At 42.3% G+C, this 23,432-nt stretch overlaps 1 protein-coding gene across 1 annotated transcript in view; it reads left to right on the forward strand.

Annotated features, from left to right (window-relative positions):
- LOC109032163 (uncharacterized) overlaps positions 1-23,432 on the forward strand; it is a 109,294-nt gene that overhangs the window by 47,315 nt on the left and 38,547 nt on the right. The window contains exon 3 of the mRNA XM_072306548.1: positions 3-214. Coding sequence (XP_072162649.1) covers positions 3-214 — 212 coding nt within the window. The remainder of the gene's footprint in view (positions 1-2; positions 215-23,432) is intronic.

Consider the following 23,432-nt stretch of genomic DNA (forward strand, 5'->3'; position numbering starts at 1 on the left):
AGCGGGAGCGCGTTCGAAGGACAGTGGCAGAACGGGAAGCGGCATGGGTTGGGGGTGGAGACGCGGGGTCGGTGGCTGTACCGTGGCGAGTGGACGCAGGGCTTCAAAGGCCGTTACGGAGTGCGACAATCGGCCACCTCCAACGCCAAGTACGAGGGCACCTGGGCCAACGGCCTCCAGGATGGCTACGGCTCCGAGACCTACGCTGACGGCGGTAAGTTCCAGCTCCTTCAATCCATTCCCAATCAAAGACATAAAGACGGAGTGCTCGTATCTAAAAGCACGGGGAAAAAGTGAAGCCTGGTTTGGCGCTGGGTGCTTGTGTGAGTGTGTAAATGAGCGCGGGAATCCATGGCGGCAAACGGAAATTTGATTTGAACTTGTCCTCTTAATTTTTCCATATTTCTTCTTCCAAACGTATTTTAAATGCCTAAAACGAATATATTAAGAAAGTTGGGACTGCGTCCTATTATATTACACCTACTCTTGCTTGGTAATAGACAGTAATCTATATAAATAAAATCGTTGGGGGTTTCACTGTAACGCTTATTTCTGGAGTTCTACCGGACCGATTTCGACGATGCTTGACTCTGGTTAAAGCCCTTGACGTCCCGATGTCCGCAAAATTTTCAGACTTCCAAATTTTTCAGCCTCTTTCGCTTAAGACGCTTTTAAAGCCAAATCCACCCCCCTCCGACCTTAAGTTTCCGAGAGTTGCGGTATGTTTCCGTTGTAACGCCTAATTTGAGAGATCTACCGGGGCGATTTTTACGATTTTTGGGTCGACCGCAAGCTCCTAGCTTCTAGATGCTCGCAAAATTGTCAGACTTCCAAATTTTTCAGACTCTTCTTCCTGAGACGCTCTTAAAGCCAAATCCACCCCCCTCCGGCCTTAAGTTCCCGGGAATTGGTTATGTTCCTGTTGTAACGCCTATTTTGAGAGATCTACCGGGGCGATTTTTACGATTTTTGGGTCGATTGAAAGCTTCTAGCTCCTAGATGCTCGCAAAACTATGAGAATTTCCAATTTTTCAGCCATATCTGTGTAAACCGCTGAGAGATGCAAATAGACCCCTCTCCATATTACTACTGCACAGCCTTCACCCAACGCCGAAGGTCAAACTCGGACTCTGTCTCAGCACTGCTCTGTCTGAATAAAAGGAAGCCGCCCAGCTACGTGGTTCCATAAAACCGTCGAAGCGGCGCGATGACATGGGTTTTCCCGTCCTTTTGTCTAACAACCCTCGAGACCGAGACTGCTCGCTACGGGATCGCAGCCCTATTGTCTCATATGCCAAACAAAATCTGACCCTCAAAATTTAAAGACAGTAAAAATGCAATTTTTTCTATCATTCGGAAATTGTTTTTACAGTGTATATTTTTCGATTCGCGGTGAAATTTTGAGCAGAATGGTGGTCAAACTAATGAAAATACATGATTCTACGGTACACTAAGATCGATACCACAACTGCTGCATTTATAACTTGCTGAACGATATTTCCGTTACTTATCAACATATCACGACGAAATTTAGTTCATTGTAATATACTTTTTTAGCAGAGCGTAAATTTACTGAGAAAGTTGAAATCGAACCCGATGAGAGAAATTTCATCAATTTTTTTGGAGCTCCACTAGGCCGAGCAGGAAGGGAAAAAAGGATGACGAATTGAGATTTATTGCTGCCGCCTGGTCTCCTGACTCATGTCCAGGCCCAGCTGTTCTTGAACGCTTTGACGAGATTTTGTCGGCAGACGAGTCAAAACATGATTTTCCGACCAGGGAGCGACATCCAAACCTCGCGCTAATCCTCTCATTGTATTTTTATTGGAGTTATGTCCGAATACTTTGAAGAAAACCGAAAATGGTCTCTTTTTTAAAGCGTAGTGTTTGCAATTCTGCCCTGCTAAGGAAGAACGACATATGAACATTCGGGAGTTGCCAAATTTTCTTCGATAAAATGTTTATTTTTGAGGAAAATTATGAATATTTTCCCCATGAAATTTTCAGACGTTTTAGATCAAATTAAAAACAAAAGTATCCAAAATTTTCAAAAATTTTCCTGAAATTTAGTGGTTTTCCAGGGGAAATTTGGCAACGTCTGAAGACTCATACGGCGTTCTTCCTTACCAATGCAGAATTATGTTTGTCCCTCCCGTTACCCCTACATCAGCTACCTTTATCGAAGAGCAAAGGAAAACCGTGGGAAAAAACAGGAAACAAAATGTTTTCAGGACTGAATTGCTTCCTTTGAATTGCTTCCTCTGAGTTGCTCCGAAAATCAGTCTATTCGTGTACGCTGCCAACTTAGCTGCATCCTGCATCTCGAGAGCAACACTGATTAGATTTCGAAATCTCGCGACTTTTTGAGAGGTTGCCCATCGCTCATCTGCTTTCGTCGGATACGTTCTTTTACGGTTATGTTAGTTGATCAATGGGTACTTAACAATACCTGCTCAATTTTTCTTTCTTTTTTCACGGAACAGTTCCGATTTGTGAGTGTCCGATATTGAGTGATACTATTTTGCCTCTGTATTCGCGAGATACGTTCTTTTGCGGCCGCGCCAGTCGATGAATGGATATTTAGCAATTTCTACTCATACTTTCTTTCCTTTCTTTTTTTACGGAATATCCTCGGTTTTTTAGTGTCCAACCCAGTGCGAGGCTATTGTACACCTGTTTTCGCCAGAAACGTTCTACACAATTTCTACTCATATTTTCTGGGTGCAAATGTGCGAGATTGTTGCGTCCTGTGCATGAAGTTTGTCTCTTTTTAGTGCGTATACTAATTAATGAGTCTAATAATTTACACATTCAAACAATTCACTCGAATTTTTTACGCAGAATGTTCCTTGAGTGAGTAGCTAACGACTAGGAGGAGTAACTCCAAATTTACATGTATTTTGCCGGTCAGTGCCGAGTAACCGAAAATCCTTCTTTTATAAGGTAATACGTTTTGTACCCCGTTCATTCATACTTTTGCGCGAAATTCATTTGAAAATACATCCATTTATATGATGGCCAAATGCATGAGATGCTTTTTTTCATGTAACATTCGAAATTGTCTCTTTTCTTAAGTCCTAAACTTCTCTACTACTGGCGCCACCCGACGTATGATTGTTTAAGTCTGTAGCTTTGGCGTGGTGTTGGCTGGAGTCCTGGAGGACGCCAGTGAGCTACTCCTCCTGGCCAATACCAAGTGCGCAGGGCTTACATTGTCATATTCCGGAGGGACTTCGCCTTATTTAACTCACAGTTAATGCCCCCCCCCCCCCCCGAAGAAAAATCCCTTACAGGAAAACTATCCATAATGCTTCTTGGCAATTTCGCGTAATTTCGTTTTTCTTTTGAAAATTTACAAGGAAGATCATTACGGAACTGAAAACAGGTAAACTAATTTAGGAAGGAATGCCTCTCGTATTCATGTATTCAGAAGAGTTCTTATTGGATTACATTACTTTATCATCTTTTTGCATTTACGGCACGGAATACGGCTCGCTTGCGAGCCGTAAGTCACTCGCGAAGCGAGTGACCGGGGGTCCAGGGGGCGGAGCCCCCGGCTAGACGCGAGGCGAGCGAAGCGAGCCACAGCGGCTAGTCTCAGATAAAGTTAGTTTTTCTTCTGCTCGTGGTGGTTCTGCAGGTTCAAACAGGTCGTTACAGTTCTAGATGACCGTCACTCCCAAATGAAATTAATCGGTCGACGACGGACCAAAGCTAACCTAAAGTTAAAGAAATATGAGTGGGTAAGTGAATTTGGGCAAAAATCAACCTAGAATACTTTGTTTCCGCAATTATTTTATTCAGTTCCCGCCCTACATTTGAATTCAAACTTGTCCCGATTTCGCCGCCAATCCTGTAGCCAATAGTAGAGGTGGTTGAAAAGAAGCTTCATTTTTTGCTTTTAGCCCTCCGTCTTTATGTCTTTGTTCCCAATCCATCCTTCTTCACGCCCCGAGAAACGCCATCCAGAGAGTAGCACCATGAGAGGGCCGCTTCAAATTAGTTCTCCCATCTTGAGCTTCAACGAGCCCTTAGGAGCAGTCTTTCAAACTCACCTTAGAATTTTAGCATGGAGTACATAGAGTCGTAATGTAAATGGGAGAGCTGGCGCCATGTTCTGCTCGACGAGTTCCGAGCCCGGTGTGCGACGAGTTCGGGTCACTTTTTCGATACATGTTCGATCCAAAATGGCGGTGTGGAATACGTGGTGACTCCTATCTTCTTTGTTTACATCGGAAGGCCGGGTACCCGTGTATCGCAAACAATCGATCATGTATCGAATAAGTGACCCGGCGTCATACAGGAGTCTCGGAATTCGGGACCTGGAAAATGCTTAAAAGTGGCGCCAGCTCACCCACTTACATCACGACTCTATGTACTCTATGAATCTTAGGAGCCATGTCGCCCATCAAGCTCAATTTTAAGGAGCCATTGAAGATTTCTTCGGGGCCAAATTAACTTTTTGCCTATATATCTCGGCGCATTTTGTGAAAAGTTAGACGCAAGATGTTTTAGTTACAGAACTATTAGCTGTAACGTGTGACTTTCGAAAAATCACCAAACAGAAAAATTAGGATTTTTTTCGGGGGGGGGGGGGGGGGGAGGCACTTTTTAGGGGCCACCACGTTGGCGCAGAGCCTTCATTTTTTAGGCGCCCCGACCGATTAATTAGGCGCATTTGGCGCGTTGGCGCCTGTGAGTTTCGAACATTGCCTAGGACCCAAAAATGGCGAACCGGAAAAATTCACCGATCGAAAGACGGACTCGCAGTGAGTGGCATTAATACAGGGCCCTGGGCCGGCGGCTCTAGAGGCTCCAGTTGCCTGCTGGACTTTTTTAAGTTTTCTCCGAAAATCCCCCAATGGAGCCTGGGCTGGGGCCAGAAAATAATACGGTCTCCACTGAAAAAAATAGTTCTGTTCAAAGGGCTCCTGCCTCTTCTTCGTTACAGCTACAGAAGTTTCCGTTATGAGGAACGACCCGAGTTCTCTTACTCAGAGCAGAAAAGTTCTGGAAGTATAACAAAGAAAGTGGAGGAGCCTTGGCAACGGTATTAACTATATTCCATATAAAGAATATATATTCTAAATATTAACTATATTTTATACAACTATATTCTTGCGTCCACGGGCGGGATCACGCCTGGTGAGTTACGCCCTTGCTCACAGCTATACTCCCGTCCTAAGGAAAACGCCGTATGTATCTTCAGGCGTTGCAAAATTGTTTGCGACAAAATACCAATTCCCTGGTAAACGTGTGAATGATATTCTTCCAATTTTTCGGAGGATTTTTTTTCGTATTTTGATCTGAAGTTCCTGAAACTCCCAAGGGAAAATATTCACGATTTCCCTCAAGAATAAACATTTTATCGAAGGGAATTTGGCAACTGTCGAATGTTCATACGGCGTTCTTCCTTAGCACGGCAGTACGACACGTACCGCAGTTAAGCTCGATCTTACATTCTCGCTTTTCAAGGGAGCTTTCAGGAAGCACTCAAAATAGCGCAATAAAAAGGGCAGTTTTTGCCGACCTCGAAGAAAATTCAGCTGTGCAACTTCGGAAACGGATCCTCGAAAGAAATCACAATGATTTATCACCGCAAAAAGCACAAAATACGAAAGAAGATATTCTTTGATTCTGACAAACTTGAAGGTAGGTGCGGATTTACCTGAAAATGTACACGACTCGTAAGATATTTTCTTTCGTTCCTTTTGGTATTTTTTGTAGTGGTGAATCGTTGTAATCCCTTTCAATGACCCATTTCCAACTGTCGTACAGTTGTGTGGCGTAAATTGCGAAGTATCGATTGTTATGCCATTTAAAGCTATGGTAAAGAATCGATTATTAAGGTGTTCACTGCGAACACCCTGTTTATCGATCCTTTGCCATAGGTTTAAATGGTGTAACAATCGATATATCGCAAAGCACGCCACGCCACTGCTGTCGTACGGTTGAATTTTACTCTTGGTCTTTGAAAAATTGTCCTTTATTTGGACGTATTTCTATCAAACAGACCTACGTGGAGGTGAGAAATATGGGGTGTGCTCGTTAGTTCTCTTTGCGTAAGAGTGAATGAGAATAATAAAGCGCCAGTGACGTCAGCGGAAATGATCGAGCCCCAGAGCGGGGGCGCGATCTTCGTCGGGGGGCATTAACTCATGAGCCCTGTTCACAACGCTCTCGTGCCATGCCCGCGGCTCATGAATCCCGCATTCAGATGGCACATAGGTCTGTTTGATAGAATGTAAAATCCCGCTTTTCCAATTCTTCAAAAGGAATCACGCCCACTTTTACATTGCTTCTTATGCAGCTTCGACGAGCGCACCCCATATTTCTCACCTGCACATAGGTCTGTTTGGTAGAAATACGTCCATTTGACGTGAGGATCTCCTCACACCATCCCAAATCACAATGTATACCATCCTAAGGGAAGGAGCTATTCAAGGGTGACTATGAGTATCAGTGGCGTGGCGTGGCGTGGTTTGCGATATATCGATTGATCCGTCATTTAAACCCATGGAAAAAGGATCGATAAACAGGGTGTTCGCAACAAACACCTGATAAATCGATTCTTTACCATATCTACAAATGGGGAGATATCGATAATCGATCATTTACGCCACGCCACTGATGAATACAACCCGTAGGATGTTTTGTCCTTGATGTCCGAATTTCCAAGAGCAGACCAACGAACTCAAGAGTGACGACAGTGCTCCCCAGTCATCAAACTCGAAGTGCGTCGTAACACTCCAGCCGGCTCGTAAATTCCCCGTTTCAGCGTCCAAGCAAATTGCCGCCATTTTGGAAGCAATAAAATTCTGCCTTTTCCGGCGATCTGAGTTCTACGACGTTGTGTTTCGTCGGGGGCCGTTGTAAAAATCGACCTTTTTTTTATTGTCTCCGAATGGCTCCTCGCGGGCCACTTAAATGCTTTAAGTATCTCGAAATTGTCAGTGACGTCAGACTTAACTCGAATATCCTTAGTTTCACGCAGACGCGATCCGTCTCTGGCGCTGAATTTTATGTAAGTCATGATCAATTGGACGTATTTCTATCAAACAGATTTATGTGGAGGTGAGAAATATGGAGTGTGCTCGTTAGTTCTCTGGCCGCAAGAGTGAATGAGAATAATAAAGCGCCAGTGACGTCAGCAGCAATGATGGAGCTCGGGTGCGAGGGGGAGATGGTCGTCGGGGCACTTTAACTCATGAGCCCTGTCCCCAACGCTCTCGTGCCATGCCCGCGGCTCATGAGTCCCGCACTCAGTTGGCACATAGTCCTCTCTGCTCAATTTCAAATCCCGTTTTTCCGTTACTTACCTCCTATGTCCATTGCAATCACCCGCTTCCACCGATCGGATCCCTCCATATCCCTTTTGTCCTCTTCGGCTATAGCTAGAGTCCCTTTATACTGAGAGTTTAGACAATGTGAATCCATTTCTGATTGATTACCGTATTTTAGGCCTCCACTGGGTCGCAAACGGGAATAAAGATTACATTTTCACCGATTGCAAAGATTATGATCTGGAATAGACCGAGGAATTACGGGTTGGACAAGGAACAAGCGGAATGAGAGAAGGGACGGAGAAAGGAATTTGAGAATGGGCTAACCAAAGATTACGAAAAACGTTCAATTTGTGTAATCTTTATTCCCGTTTGTGACTCCATGAGGGGGTGTTATCTTAAGTCTCAGTATAAAGGGACTCGAAGGTCGACCAAAACCACTGGAGGAAATGCGCCTTGAGTAGTGGGTGCCACGTGCACGTAGTCCGTCATTCAAATTACGATTCTTGTTTTCCTTCGCTCAAACTCGCTCCAACTTTCGTCGAGTTAATAAAAAGCCTTGCCATGGACAGTAGCGCGGCGCGGCGCCAGGCGGCGTTCACACGTTGCGACAGTCGCGGCGCGGCGGTCATGAATGGGCGCCATCAAGGAAATTAGCGGGAAAACGGGAAGCGAGCAGAGGACTCGCTCTCATTCCGCGCCCGATTACACGTTTCCAAGTCGTATTTTCTTGCCCAGGCCCGGCTCCTCGGACTCGCAAATTGCATACCCGGAGCAATCAAGGGGCCGCATGATGAGATGCCACGCGCGGGAATCTTCCTCAGGAAGACGCACAGCGGAACGAGTCGATGGGAGAAGTCGGACGAAATTTGGAAACTTTAAAAGCTTATAACTCCATTATTACAAGATTTCGAGGCTTTATAAATGCTTCCTCTGGTTTTCTCGCACTGAAAAAAAAATCTCGGTGTATTTACCAAGAAAATGGTAAAATTACCAAGAATTCAGGGTTCTATTTGATCCCAGTTTTTTCTTGGTAAAATTACCAGTTATGGAATCGGTAATTTTACTGAGAAATCTCGGTAAAATTTTTGAACTTTCTCGGTAATTTTACTGGACCCCGGTAAAAACGCCAATATTTTTTATCAACTGTGGTAGAATTACTGAGATAAAATGGCAAAGTTACTGGGAATTGATTACCAATAAAAGTGGTATTCTTACCTGAGAAAAACAGTAAAAATACCGGTTTTTAGGTAAGCTTACCAGCCTGTCTTGGTAAAATTACCAATAATTGGTAAAAAAGTGAGATGGTAAAGGTACCAACGGACCTTGGTAAAAACGCCGAGAATTTTTTTTCTGTGCGTTAAATTTTCGACCAGAAGCACCCCTCTGAATTTAAAATCTAACGAATTAAACATCAAACTTTGCAGTTTTAGTTGCAAATTTCATGCCCGACCTTTCTGATTGACTCGATCCACTGTGTGACGGTGCACTGGGAGCTTTGTCGACGTAGGACACCCTTATCACTTATTACAGAATGGGGGGTGCGGAGCGATGGTGAAGATTAGGTTAGGTTAGTGTGGTTTTTAGAAAGAATGTTTAAAGATTGGAATCGTTGAAAATGAAACTGGTGCGACCAGAGGCAAACTGCTCAACGGGCGGATTAGGGATTGCTCTCTCCTCTTATAACTTTAACGTGAGAAGGCTAAGTCTCTCTAAACTTTTCTCTGATGATTCTCAATGAAGCCTTGACTCTTTTCTCCTGTTAAAAGAAAAAAGTGACGGAAGTATCAAAACATATAAATAAAATAAATGAGACAAAAAAACACTAAGAAGCGGCCCGAATACTGTATGTAACAAGGTACATAATTAGAGTCAAAAATACATTTTTGGAACTTTTTGGCTTTGTTTTGCCCGCGAAATGGTGTGGACCCAGCACCATTTCTCCATCTCGTCAAATAAAATAAACTATTTTTATTTATAGGGTGGTATGCTCCTATCAGCACTACTTCGGCGAATGGTAATTCTTTAATTGTTTATCACTTAAGATCTTAGACCATGCATAATTATGTTCATGAAACATGAGGTTTTCTATGTAAATCCCAGTTTTGTGGCTTTGTCATGAAATGTTTTATTTTAAGAAACCTGTTTTTTAAACATTGAATCTATGAAAAGGAGAAAGAGGAAGAGAGGCGAGTTTAATTTATTTTTATGGAGCAGTGCAGACCTCAGGTCACTTTTCCGAATCTTAATGGATGACAGACATTTATCTACCCCCCCCCCCTTTCCTCTCATTTTTTCTTTTTTCATCCCCGTATTTTTACCATACCTGTTTCTTTCTTTTTTTCCTTTTTCTTTTTTTAAAAAGAAAAAACTAATTTCATAAATCGAGGCATATTCCAAATCCTTGTTTCTCCCTCTCTTTCTTGCAATCTTCCCTCTAATACTTAAACTCAACTCAGAAAAAGCGTTGCATACTCGTTTCCTCAAGGACTGAATTTTTTAACGAGCAATCCTTTGAGCCGGTACATGTAGCACAGTGGCGTTGCGTGCTTTGCGATATATCGATTGTTATGCCATTTAACCCAATGGAAAAGGATCGATAAATAGGGTGTTTGCAGCGAACACCTCAATAATCGATTCTTTACCATAATCGCAAAGCACGCCACGCCACTGATGTAGCATCACAATTTTGTCAGCTTTGTTCAATTAGGGCTTATTCGGTTCCCTGCCATGTTATGACAGACTTTGACTTGGATGAGTGCTAGCTCAATCATTTTTTCTACACCAAGAGTGTCTTTTCTCAGAGAAATATATTCACTCCGGACCCTTTTATTAGACGTTACTGACTGTATTTACCTCTGCATACACAAGCTAAGTACTTTGAAGTTGATGGTATTATAAATAGATATCGCATAGTTAACCAATCCTAAGCAATCATCCTTTCTTTTATCGTATACCCGTGCTTCCTTGCTCCGTTGTCAATTTTTTTTTTTTCGAGGAAATTTTTACCACTAAGTGCATTCTTTAGTAATTAAACAAGTAAACATCAAGGGCAGGTATTGACTAGAAGCGACTGAATTCGAGCGTATTACTCTGCTTAACCACACAATTCCATTGTCTTGTTATTCTATCCTAATCCGTATTCACAAAAGATGAAGAAATTTAATAAATATGTAAATAAATAAATAAATAAACCCGAGAAAAGATATAATAATTTTTAGCTTATTTGGCAAGAAAAATTGAGTCCTCGAGCTGTTGCCTTTTACCTTTTTCCTTTTATCTGTAAGGAAAGTGCTCCTTTCTATTTTTTGAGTGGAGTCTGCAATTTTCTGGTGCTAAAAAAAGAGATAGGGCGGCTGCCCCAAAGTTTAAAACCCCGAGACCTTTAAGATTTACTCCCTTAACTATCCATCCTCTTCCCTCCTCAATACGTTTTTTTTTTATTATCAGCAACAGTATAATGAATTTGTTTGACGCCGGGTCTTTTATCCTGGTCTCATTGATTTTCCATCAGTCCCCGGCCTGTAGCGCGCCTTTTGCGCCTTTGCACCGTTTTCCGGTCGGCACTGTCGCCGATTTTCGGGAGATTTCTTCTACTGTACATCATTGATCAGTGTCCATCCTTGTGCAAGAAAGGAGTCAGCGTTAAGTCAGTTGATCTCCTACCTCAAGAATATACAGGTTGTTTTTAAAAAAACCTGCACCTTCCAAAATCTGTTCTCGTGGAAAAATTCAGAACTGTGTTTAAAAGTTGCGTCTACAGTATCTCCATCATCTAAAGCGTATGGGTGGTTTCACGATACCTGGAATAGTTTTGTCGCCGTAATAGACAACACATTTTTTGGTCATATTTTTAGTAGTAATGATAATCACTTGAATTTTTTGTATTAATCTACACAGGGTCGTTATAACGCTTTCCAAAGATTTAGGGCTCTACTTTTCAATTTTAATATATAAATGGCCGAAAATGTGCTGTCTGTTACGCTGACTTTTTACCGCATAACAGGCAGCCCGTTTTCGGAATTTTCGGACAGCGGAAAACATCGTAACGAGATTTACGACAAACGCGTCTAAAACGAAACAAAAGCTTCCAATCGATCCGGTCCAGAGAAGTGCCGTGCATATACTCCTCGAGGGGGTGACCCATTGGAGGGGGGGGGGGGAGGAGGAGGTCCTGGACAAGCTGAATAAATAATGGTATCGATTTTTTTTCGACAAGTCATTGAGTCAACTCTCAGGAGTCTTATCATGCCCGCTCCAAAGCTCTCGTCGTTGTTTTGGCGCGGAGTCAACGATAAAAAACGGGCACAGGGATGGAGAGGGGGAAGATACCCGGTTTTTAAGCGGCCGGGCGCGGTGAAATACATGTCCGGCACGAAAATGAAAGTCAATATTAAACGGCGCGGCACCCCGAATCAAAACCACAGACTGACCGAGTTGCCGTGTTTCGGGAATATCCGTACTTTCAGTACACGATCTAAAGGATAATGTGCGAATTTGAGCATTCTGGTGTATGTTTTGTCATAAAAATATCACGTAAAACACGATTTGTACAACAATAATTACTTAAAGTAACTCTAACATAGATATTAACGTCACTTGATGCATCAATTCAAACTTCCCGCACTTAAAAGAAGACGATAATCTACGTGAGTTAAATCACACGCTAAAATCCAGGGTTGGGGCGCCTTCAATCCGAGTGATACTTCCAGCTTTGCCGGAGAGTTAGTTTAGTTGCGTGACCTAACTTAACCCAACCTGACTCGGTTGCGATCGGCTCCCAAGCTTCGTGACCGATCAGAATTGTAAAACTCGGGCGTCTTGAATTACCGCAAAGACAAAATTTCATCCAACGTTGCAGAATTACTTTTTTAATATATGATTTTTTCTAAGAAACTCTTCAATTTTTTTTTTCTCCAAGTTTCTCATTGAATTTTTGACACTTTGTAGGTTTGGCAGGTAAATGTTATCTTGTCTCCTGTTCGATCGATTTTTGTAAAAATCGGTAGCGGAGGGTATCCTTTGACGGAAATTTCGAATTTTTAGTCAAATTTGAAAATCTCAAAATCCAAGATATTGGGCGTGGCCTATAAAGCCATATTGGCTTTTACGAAAGTACCTATCCTTGCATTCAAGATATGCATTTATTTGTGTTCATTTGCAAAATCAATTTACGCTCAGCTAATATAGACCTTGGTATGCCGGGCGTCCTCTTCAGCACTAATGTGTTAAAACGTGTGCTAATGTGTTTTTTTTTTTTTTTTTTAACTGAGGAAAGCCAACTACCAGCAAATAATTTTGTTTAGACTGTTTTGTTGTAGCCTTCTTGTTAAGCTTTTCTTTCGTTCAAATAGTAACACGGAAGTACCACTCCAATCAAAATATATTTGTTCAGGATTTTAAACAGCTTATGTATTTTATACATAGATTGTTTAAAAATTAGTGAGACAAATATTATAACTTCAAATGTAAATAAGGTAGAGAGGTTTTATCTTGGCCAGGTTTGAAAGAGAGGCCTGATGGCTTTCTTACGAGACCAAAATCAACTCATTTGATCGAAAATTTAAAGACAAAGAAGAGGCAAATTTTCTCAACACCGGAGAGAGTGTGTCAAATTCAGAAAAAAACATGAGTATCAGGAACGTATTGTGGTCCTTCATTTTCGGAGGTATGCAACCCGTTGCGGAAGTGTCCTGCCACTAATTCCTGACAAGCACGTCACCCTATTCCAGAAAGAAAGTGAACAACGTTGAAAATACGGACGCAGAGCAGGCATTGAGCTGCCGCTCTCACAATCAGACTCAATTTACGGTAGTTGAGCGGCGCAAAACCGCAAATAGCGTTGATTAACAGCACGCAGTAAAGACTACCTCTTTGCTCTCCCTCTCTCGGAATGAGGGACGCACGGGGAAGGGGGAGGGGGGCGCGCTAGGGGAGTTTACGATTCCACGAGCGGAAAAGCTTTATTACGAATCGTGTGGGAAAAGCGACCAGACGAAGGGTGGGGGGGGGGGGTCAAAGCTCCCCCCGAGTGCAAATCGGAAGGGGGAGGGAGGGAGGGAGAGAAAAAGCGGTTACATGTAGATTCGAATGGCCTTCGGTGTCGGCCGAGTAGAGAGGGTCACGTTATACCTGTAGATACGATTTTGAAAGCTCCGTGCGGTGAGCTTTATGAGCTTTCGCCGGCCGCGGTGATGCCGTTTCGTGCACGAGGAGGAGAAACTGTGCCGAGCAGAAAACTATGAGCCGTGAGACACAAGTGAAACGCAGGTAAATTCTAGCGTCTTGCCGAGCCTTTTCGCCGTGATGCAGATTTTTGTTTCGGCGTCAGAGCCGTGGCGCGAAATTTGAATTTCAACAACTTTCCGGTCTTGGCCGAAAACATACGTAACCGTTTGCTATGGATAAACATGAACAAAGAGCCAATAAACAAAAAGCAAATCAACGGTGTAAGTCGGCAATCACATAACTCGTTCGCGATGACTGAAAATCTCCGCCTCTTTATTATTTTTTTAAAGGAGAACAAATTTACATCATTCCTTGAAGTTTTTTCAGAATTTTCTTCGCTCAGAGAAGAAAAATCGAGGCAGTTCTGAAGGATTTTCGTTGAGCAGTTTTCCGTTGAAAAAATAAAGTGTGACAGGAAGTCTGCGACATCGCAAACCGAGTTGTGTGATTGCCGACTTACACCGTCGAAATGGATTTGCATTCTTGAAGAATTTGCTTGCCTTGAGTTTGTTCGTTAGTTTCAAGAGTACGGCTCCAGTGGCAGGAACGAAAAGCTGCGTCTCGGCCAAAGGGGCCAGGAAGGGCATACCCACGTTTCACTTACTGTGCATTATATTAGACACTAAGGTACCTCGTGGTGCTTCATCATATCCTCACATATCCTCATCTTCCAGTGAAAGTATCATAAGCGCCATGTGCGCTTAGACGATATGTTGCCCAACATCTCAACTTGGTTAAAAAAATTTTCTTCGAGACTTTTGGCCGCGTAATTTCATGAAAATTTCAGGGATTATTATCTATGGTGAGAGAAATATTGGGTTAAATTTTCAAGTGATATTTTGCATTAGTTTTTTCGTAAAAGATTAGAAAAATGACAGACATATTATTATATTATATCATCTTACATATATTTTACTATATATTATTATACACTATATTTTCCTCATTTTCTTGTATTTTATGTGTAACTTAGTGCACTCATACTGTTACACGCACATACATTTCGCATTTGGGCCATCGAAGTGTAATTATTAAAGTCAACACATCCGCTAACATCATGTTCATGTAGGATTTGATTAGTTGCGTCTATCATATGATACTGCTTGATGCGTAGGACCGGGAATAACCGGGCTTCATCAAGGAATGAAAAATTTCAGGGAAAATCCGGAGTTCTGTTGCAGTAATAGGGAATCTCTCATTCTATCGCTTAAAGATCATTTTGTTTTCAAATTTTGGGGAAATTTGAAGTACCTGTTGTAATGAGGGTTTATGTAATGGAACGTGAGTCACCATTACTGACCTCTTGAATGACATTTTATGAATCTTCAAATCGTCAGATTAATGGAGAAGCTTTCATTTACCAAACAATATAAAGATCAGGAACGCTCTCGGAATTGAAAATTTGAATGGGCATCAAAGAATCGGCTGAAAGGTGAAAAGGGCATCAAGAAATCGACCCTCTTTTCCTTCGTCCTGACGGTACGAACTCGCAATTCTCCGCTCTATGCTGCTGGCGAGGTGTCGGTCAGATTAGGGAGGAAAGTTAAAAAACGAGGCCTGATTACGTCCAGCAGAGTGGCGTGCTTAGCGATACATCGATTGATGTGCCATTTAAACCTGTGGATAAAGGTCTATCTACAGGGTGTTCGCAACGAACACCTTAATAATCGATTCTTTACCATAGCTTTAAATGGAGAATTATCGATGATCGACCATTCACGCCACGCCACTGATTATGTCTATCCTTCCTTCCATTGTGTTGCTCATGTACTGCCGTGCTAAGGAAAAACGCCGGATGAGCCTTCAGACATTGCCAACTTTCTCTCGATAAAAACCGAATTTACTGGGAAAAATCATGAACATGGTTTTCCAAAATTGCCAGACAATTTTGTACGCAATTTAATCTAAAATATATGAAAATATCAAAGGAAAATATGTAAACATTTTGTCAAAAGTACATGTTTTATAAAGGGAAATTTGGCAACTCTCGAATGTTCCTACGGCGCTCTTCCATAGCACGGCAGTATAGCCGTTGGAGCACCATCACATGTGAGACAAACGAAACCATCACCATTCGGAAACAGAGCAAGGATCAGGATGCGCCTCGATGACGGCGCAGAGATACAACTATTCGTGCTTGATGGATGTCCGTGGTGCATCTGCAAAATTGAAGGCGCGATAGGGCACCGCGCTCGATGTGAACTCACAATGCTCCGCTCCATGCTCCTGACGAGGTCTAGCTCGGATTCGTTTGAAAAGTTTTTAAAAAGAGGCCCGGATCCTTCTTCCCTATCTTCGGCTGCGTTGACACTCGATTTTTTTTAATTTTTTTCAATTTCTTGTCTAATTCTTGTTTTACGAAGTATGTTCCGGTCCAGCACAACCCGCAGGTTGCGTCTTTTTAACGGGCCTCGGGTCAGTTTGACCCGGCTCGGGCATTCACGAATTATTCGATTTGCGGCAGGCAAATAGTGAAATCAGGCTCTTTAACAAATTCCTCAAATTCTGCAGACATACGATTTTTTCTATGTTTTTGACGCAGAGCTCTCAATTTCTCAGTGTTTTGAACGAGAATTTCATTCAAATTGAGAAGGATAGTGGAATTTCACCATTCAATCGGGCTTTTGAAAAATTTTACAATGAGGAATTGAATATATTTGGTATTTCCCGAAACATTGCAAATTTCGAGACGAATGCTCAATCAAGCTCTGAAAATCATTGAATCGACCTTAGAATGGTCCGAAATTCTGCTGCGCATTCTCTCCCACATTTTCAAAGGCTTAAATTGTCAGAATCGAGCAATGAATGCCTCGTGTCTCAATCTAGTAGAGAATATTTGCCTAGTTGCCGAGGCATTTCATAAAATTCCTGATTTGACTATTGGCCTGTGACAGATACAATGATAAAGGACTTTATTCCTGCAACAAGTGAACGAAAGTTTCGAGATAGGAGCATCCAATCCCACAGGCCGAAAACATGAAAAGGATGAGTCGATTAAATATCAAGAAAGTAGAGTCCACGTCAAATTATGTCACGCACTTTCAGACGTGGACAGGAGATCCGCCGTCTCGCTCCTTGCTTTTACTTTCCATGTAAAAGTGACGTCAGACAATCTTTTGTCCTAGTCTATAAGTGTGTAAACTTATTTGGCGTGGACACTAATGGAAAGATTGAGCGGTCTGGAAAATAGCATCCGTCAGGGTGTCTACTATTTGCGGAATTTCAGGAAAGTCCGTAAATAGTGCTGATTTTTTATCCGGAAGTATCGAAAAAGTGCGGAAGAAGGTCCGGAACTTCTCCCTTCGCACCACGCGTGTCAATGAAGCCTGGAAAGTATGCAATCCCCTCCGCGTTGATTTCAGAGTTGTATTTGCCTGCCAGATCGCGATTGTGTTATGAAAGCGGCTCATACGGACGTTTTTCTATCAAACAGAACTATGTGTAGGTGAGAAATATGGGGGTGCTCTAGAAAGCTAGATAAGAAACAATATGGTCAGTGGGCGTGCTGCCTTTTGAAGAATTGGAAAAGCGGGATTTTAAATTGAGCGAGGAGAACTATGTGCCAACTGAATGTGGGACTCATGAGCCGCGGGTATGGCACGAGAGCGTTGTGGACAGGGCTCATGAGTTAATGACCACTACGAGGAGCCCCGACGACGGCATCCATCCCCGTTGACGTCACCGGCGCTTTATTATTCTTATTCACTCTTACGGCCAGAGAATGCACGAGCACCAGGCACGTATCCAGGATTTTGTTTCGGGGGGGGGGGGGGGGGGTTTATGGGGTCCCCCGTACTACCGGGGGGTCTGGGGGTATGGAATACCCCCCAAGGCGAATGGGGGTTTCGGGGGTCCTCCCCCGGAAAATTTTAGAAATTTGTAATCTAATTAGACGCATTTTGAGGCTTCCGTGACGCAGATTTTCCATCAATGTCTGCAGAAAAATTACGTTTCTTTTTTGAACTTTCAGCAAAAAATGCATACATACATTCAACAAATCTAGAAAATTTTTCAAATTTTAACTCTATTTGGACGCATTTCGAGGCTTCTGTGACGTAGATTTTTCATCAGTTTCTGCATAAATTTACGCCTTTCTTTTACACAAAATACTTTCGAATCAACACTCTTCAATCTTACTTCCATCTTTACATTCAACAAAGTTGGAAAATCTCAGAAGTTTCAACTCTATTTGGACGCATTTTGAGGCTTTTCTGACGAAAATTTTAGTATTGAACCTGGTGTTTTCATTTGAGATTCTACATTGAAACAGATAAATATCTTCGACGGTCTCAAACTTCTTCTTTCCTCGCACTTTCTCATCTTCTGTCTCCTCTTTCCTTCCCTCTTTTCCCCTTTTTTTGGCTTTCGGGGGGGGGGGGGGGGGCTTCAAGCCCCCCCCCCCCTGGATACGTGCCTGACGAGCACACCCCATATTTCTCACCTCCACATAAATCTATCGGATAGAAATACGTCCATATGTATGTATAAAGCTGGTACCAATAGTGAGCATAAGTCCGAATGAAGAATATTTCCCAACTCGGTGAGCATTGACACAATTATTCCCGGCCGAAGCGAAGGAATGAGGTTTCGAATTTCGTATTTCCCGCCATCGCTTACTCCGGCAGCGGTGCCGTAGATCGATACTGTCGCCTGATGAACTTTACCTGCCCGGATTAATATTAAAGCGTCGCGTCGCCCCAATTACAGGCCGCTTGTTTGGCCCGTGGCCTGTCTCACCGCCGAGACCCTTTTGGCTTGCCTCACAATGACCGCAAAGGCCTCTGGCTAGCGCATCTCTATCCTGCTAACATGAAATTGTATCCATGAAGACCATTTTTTCCAAGGCTCCCTAGCTTAGAGTCCCTTTATACTGAGAGTCAAGACAATGTGAATCCATTTCTGATTGGTTCCCGTATTTTAGGCCTTCACAGTGTCACAAACGGGAATAAAGATTACATTTTCACCGATTGCAAAGATTATAATCTGGAATGGACCGGGGAATTACGGGTTCAGCAAGGAACAAACGGAATGAGACAAGGAACGGAGAAAGGAATTTGAGAATGGGCCGATCAAAGATTACAAAAAACGTTCAATTTCTGTAATCTTTATTCCCGTTTGTGACTCCATGAGGGGGTGTTGTCTTGACTCTCAGTATAAAGGAACTCTAGCTAACATGAGTGTATTCATGAAGACCGTTTTCCCAAGGTACCCTAGCTCAATTGCCTCAGCTCTATGATTTGGACTGTATTTTGTTATTAGGAGCTAAAATATCTGGCCTATCTATAAAAACACTTATCTGCACAGGGAAACTGATCGTACATACGTTGTTCGTAAACTAAGCCAACAATCGTGGTTCCAAATTGCAAAATGTAAATTTTTCACTCATCGAATGTTTATTTTTTACGGAATGCATTCTGCCGTTCTAAGGAAGAACGCCGTATGAACATTCGAGAGTTGCTAAATTTCCTCAGATGAAATGTTTATTTTCGAGGAATGTTATGAAAATTTTTTCTTGAAATCTTCAGGAACTTTAGATGAAATTGAGAACAAAAATTATCTGAAAAGATGAAAGGAAAATATTCATAAGTTTACCGGGAAATCCGTGCTTTATTTAAGGAAATTTGGCAACGTCTGAAGGTTCATACAACGTTTTTTCTTAGCACGGCAGCATTATAATTTGGTCATTTTCGGTCTCTTTTCGGGTCTGATAGACTGATTCAGTGGCTACGTCATAGTTCAGATGTAAACAAACACATACATAGCCTTGTGTCCGATTCGCACCCCTCTAATCATGGCAGTAAAATGCGCCCAAGTGTGTATTACATTCAAAATTGCTCGTATTAAATGAGTCCTTAATTGATTTATGACCTGTCAATGACTGACTCGTAAAGAGTAAACACGATTAAATTACAAAGAATTTGTACATGAGGTTATGTTAGATTGTTTGTTATTTGTTTTCCCTGGTAAAAATTGGCAGTAGAATCTGTGTTCCAAAATACCGCCGCGTAATAGCCGCCTGTAAGATTTCCAATAACTTCTATAGCCAGCAACACACTTTCTTATAGCCTTTTATAGCCGATAGCGACTAAGCAACAGCCTGGCGATAGAGTGTATGCTAAACGTTATTAAATACGGATGCTAGGACTTAGTGAGTTTTTGGACTACCGCTCTCCTTTTGGGCCGCAGTATCTTGATTTAATTTCCGAGGAAAGCTCCGTTCTTTTGAAGGATGCCTGACATTCCTAAGATGTTAGCGCGCCTTCAATTTCGTATGATACTGTGCAATACCTCTGGTGTGAAATAGTTGCTTCAAGCGCCGCGGTACGCTGCGGTGCGGCGCGGCGGGCGGGCAGCCAGCGCTGAACGCGCATTGGCGCCTGCAAACCTAACAGGGATACTTCACGCATTGCGCAATGCGTGAAGTATCCCTGTTAGGTTTGTAGGCGCCGGTGCGCCGCCGCTCCGCTTTGTGTTAGGTTCTAATATTTAATCTGGCGGAGTCAGCGTTTTTCAACTCAGGATTTGAAATGTTTGCACACTCTGTATGGATTATTCTCATTTTAATTGATGAAAAAAAATATGTAGTAAAGGAAAATATAATGAGCGTTTTGTAAATATTAAGGTGATTCCACACAAACTTAAGGATTTACAAAGCACAAGAATTTCTACTCAATTTCTTATAGCCTTTTATAGCCGATGGCGCAAAAGCAACAGCCAGGCGATAAAGTGTAAAGCCGGCGATAGGAACTATAGCCCGGCTGTATAATTTTTTATCGCTTCGTGTAGCCCGGCCGTATGATTTGTTCCACTTTCTACAGCCAGCTATATGATTTTCTATCGCCCTCTTCAGTCGGCTATAAGAACTCCTATGGTATTTTGAAACGCAACTCCTATTGCCAATTTTTACCAGGGTTGGTTTGAACCAAAGGTTCGATATTGTACCAAATGACGGAGTCACTAAATCACTCTATACAGGCCTGAACATGCATGGATGTAATGGCCGACTTTGACGGAAGATGCAAATTTTGTGGGTTTGCGGTCGAATGCCGGAAAGTCCGCATTTTTCGCCAAAATCGGCCCAAAGTCCGATGTTTAGGTCATTATCAAACCCGGAACGAGACTGGAAATGAACAACTCAATATGCCTTCCGTAATATGTAGGCCTCCGATGTGCAAATAATTGGATCGAATTTCGCAAAAAGGAACCAGCGTGATTACCGTTTTATCAAAATCGTGCAACTTTTTTTTTCTTTTAAAAATGCCTGATATGCGTGTACAGTATTAAAGTTTACACAATTATTTTCCTTTAGAGTTTGTGGCTTGTGTGTTCCTTCGAGTTTCGTGGCGTTTAGGCGTCGGAGAGCGCTGTGAGAGCGACTCTTATGTAGTTATTTTCCTTTGAAACTAACAATTTTCCGGCGGAGAGTTCAAACTATTTGCTATTTTGGGAGATTTTTAAAATAATTGTGAAGATGCAACATTTTTACAACACTAATCGCGCTGGTTCCCTTTTGCTAAATGCAATCCACTTGTAAAGTTGGGGAAATTCAGCGAGAGTGGGCTCAAAAACCCCTCGATACCATCCATGTGTCGAGAGTCATTAGTCCCAAAATCGTTACTTCGCTTTATTTTCAAATGAAAACTTGGCAGAAATGTTTCGGAGACAAGCAATGCTGAATGGCAGCACTTTGTTTTATCGAAATTGGACGGTCCTTCCGTCCAATTCCGGACCTTCTGTCTTCTTCGAATCAGTCTTCTTTGATCAGTCTTCTTCGATCAGTATTCCTGGACATTCTTCTTCGAGCAAAATTGGATAGACCGAAGCGACGATCGAAGAGGACTGTTGCATGGTGATCAACATTCATCAAATGAACTACTTTGATCGACATTGTTTCGGAATGTGATCGCGTATCGAGGCCTTGAGGGCGGTGTGTTTTAAAATTTCAAACGCGGGGACAAATCAAAAAATAACATTTCTCAACCTGGTCGGGGAGGAGAGATTTTAGTAATGCAGTCAATATTCGTTCCAACAGGTTCGGTTAAATCATTCAAATCAAAAGACTAGGCTTTCAACAAGTGCTTCCGCCTGTTAGGAGAAGGGGCGTAACGCTTCCCCCCCCCCCCCCGGTCCACCCGTGAGATCTCACGATAAAAGGTTTATTATTAATTCCGTCCTTATGAAAATGAACTGAATTCCTAACGTCGGCACGCACCCGCTCGTTTGCATTCCTCACACGCAAACCCCTCTTTATATCACCGGAAAAGCGCTTACACGACCCCTCCCCTCATCTTCTTATCAGCAGTGTGCCCTCTATCAAATAGCCCCTTCGCCAACAGAGTCGCAAGGGCGTTTCACTTGAATTCTACCAAATCAAATATTCCTTCTTCCTCATGTTGATGAGAGCTCAGAGGAGAGATTTTACAGGTTTTTTCTCTCTCTAACCATCATAGTATACGACTGATAACCCCTCCGAAAGTCCGAACAGGATCAAAGGTTAGCAAGTTTCAACTATTAAAGACGTGAGGAGCATAGAGGGTTTGGCAAATTTTGGCAATAAAGGCAGAAAAAATTTTAAATTTTTGAATTTTTGAATTATCATGGCAATGAAAAACTACAAAACTGCTGACACATCCATAAAAGCACCTATTTGCATCGGGAAACATACGTTGTTTCTAAAATAAGCTAGAAATAGTGGCGCCATTGCTAAATTAAGACCTGCTGAATTCGTCTTTCTAGCTTATACTAGCCGTTCTGGACCGTTCCTGCCTTTATAAGCTTCCTGCATGGAAAATTTTATACTGCGTCAAAGGAGGGTTGCACAATCAAATTGAAAACTATGTAAGATTGGACATTTCCGTGACATATCCCATGAAATTTCACGAAGAAAAATACGTAACATTTAAAGGGGCTGAGTATGCAACAAGCACTAGATAATACTAAAAAGGAGAAATCATCTGCCTTTCATCTAGTTTTTCTTTTACTTTCAAAAATAATTTTTCAAACGGTTTCATATTTTCCTGAAATATATAACATGAAATCTGAAGCTTACATCCTCTTATTCAGAATTGCAACCCTGCGTCAAATACTCTAATTTCAATTGGACCTTCTTAAAACAAATATCCATACCCTCGATTGATGGAACCCGAGAAAATCGATGCGATTCAATCGATTTTTCGATTTTGAATCCCTATCGCTAAAGTGTGAGAACCGTCGCGTCGCCACATCAATCGGATGGAGTAGATGACTCCATTGTCAGAAGTGTCGAGCGAATCGGAATCGTATTAACCTAGACCCCCCCCCCCCCCCCCTCGGTTCCCATTCGATGCCTTCCGTCGTGGCGAAGCTTTTTGCAGTGCTCTTCTTAACGCCGGAAACGGTTAATCGATATAGCCGCTGAATTTCTTTAAAAGCAGTTCGGCTTGACTGCGCTCAATCCTCCCCCCCCCCCCTTTCTCCATCTTTCCTGGTACTCAGTGACTGCATTGTGCGGAGAAAATATTTGCCTACAATAGGCCCAGAAGAGACCTGAAGTTGTATATTCTGCCGTGCTAAGGAAGAACGCCGTATGAACATTCAAGAGTTGCCAAATTTCCTTTGATAAAACATATATTTTTGACGACATTCATGCATATTTTTCATTGAAATTTTCAGATATTTCAGTTTAAATTGCGTGCAAAATTCTCTGAAAATTTTGGAAAAAAAGATACACACTTTTCCTAATAAATTTTGTTTTTATCGAAGGAAACTTGGCAACGTCTAAAGGCTCATAAGGCGTTCTTCCTTAACACGGCAGTATTGCCCTCCAATAGAGTGCTTTGATAGAGAGAGTGTATGGACATGACGACGCTCCTCAAGCCAATCTTTTTTTACCCAACACTTTTTTCAGTCCACATATACAGATGAGAACACATGGTCTTACCC

Source organism: Bemisia tabaci, chromosome 1 (assembly GCF_918797505.1).
Source record: "Bemisia tabaci chromosome 1, PGI_BMITA_v3".
NCBI lineage: Eukaryota > Metazoa > Arthropoda > Insecta > Hemiptera > Aleyrodidae > Bemisia > Bemisia tabaci.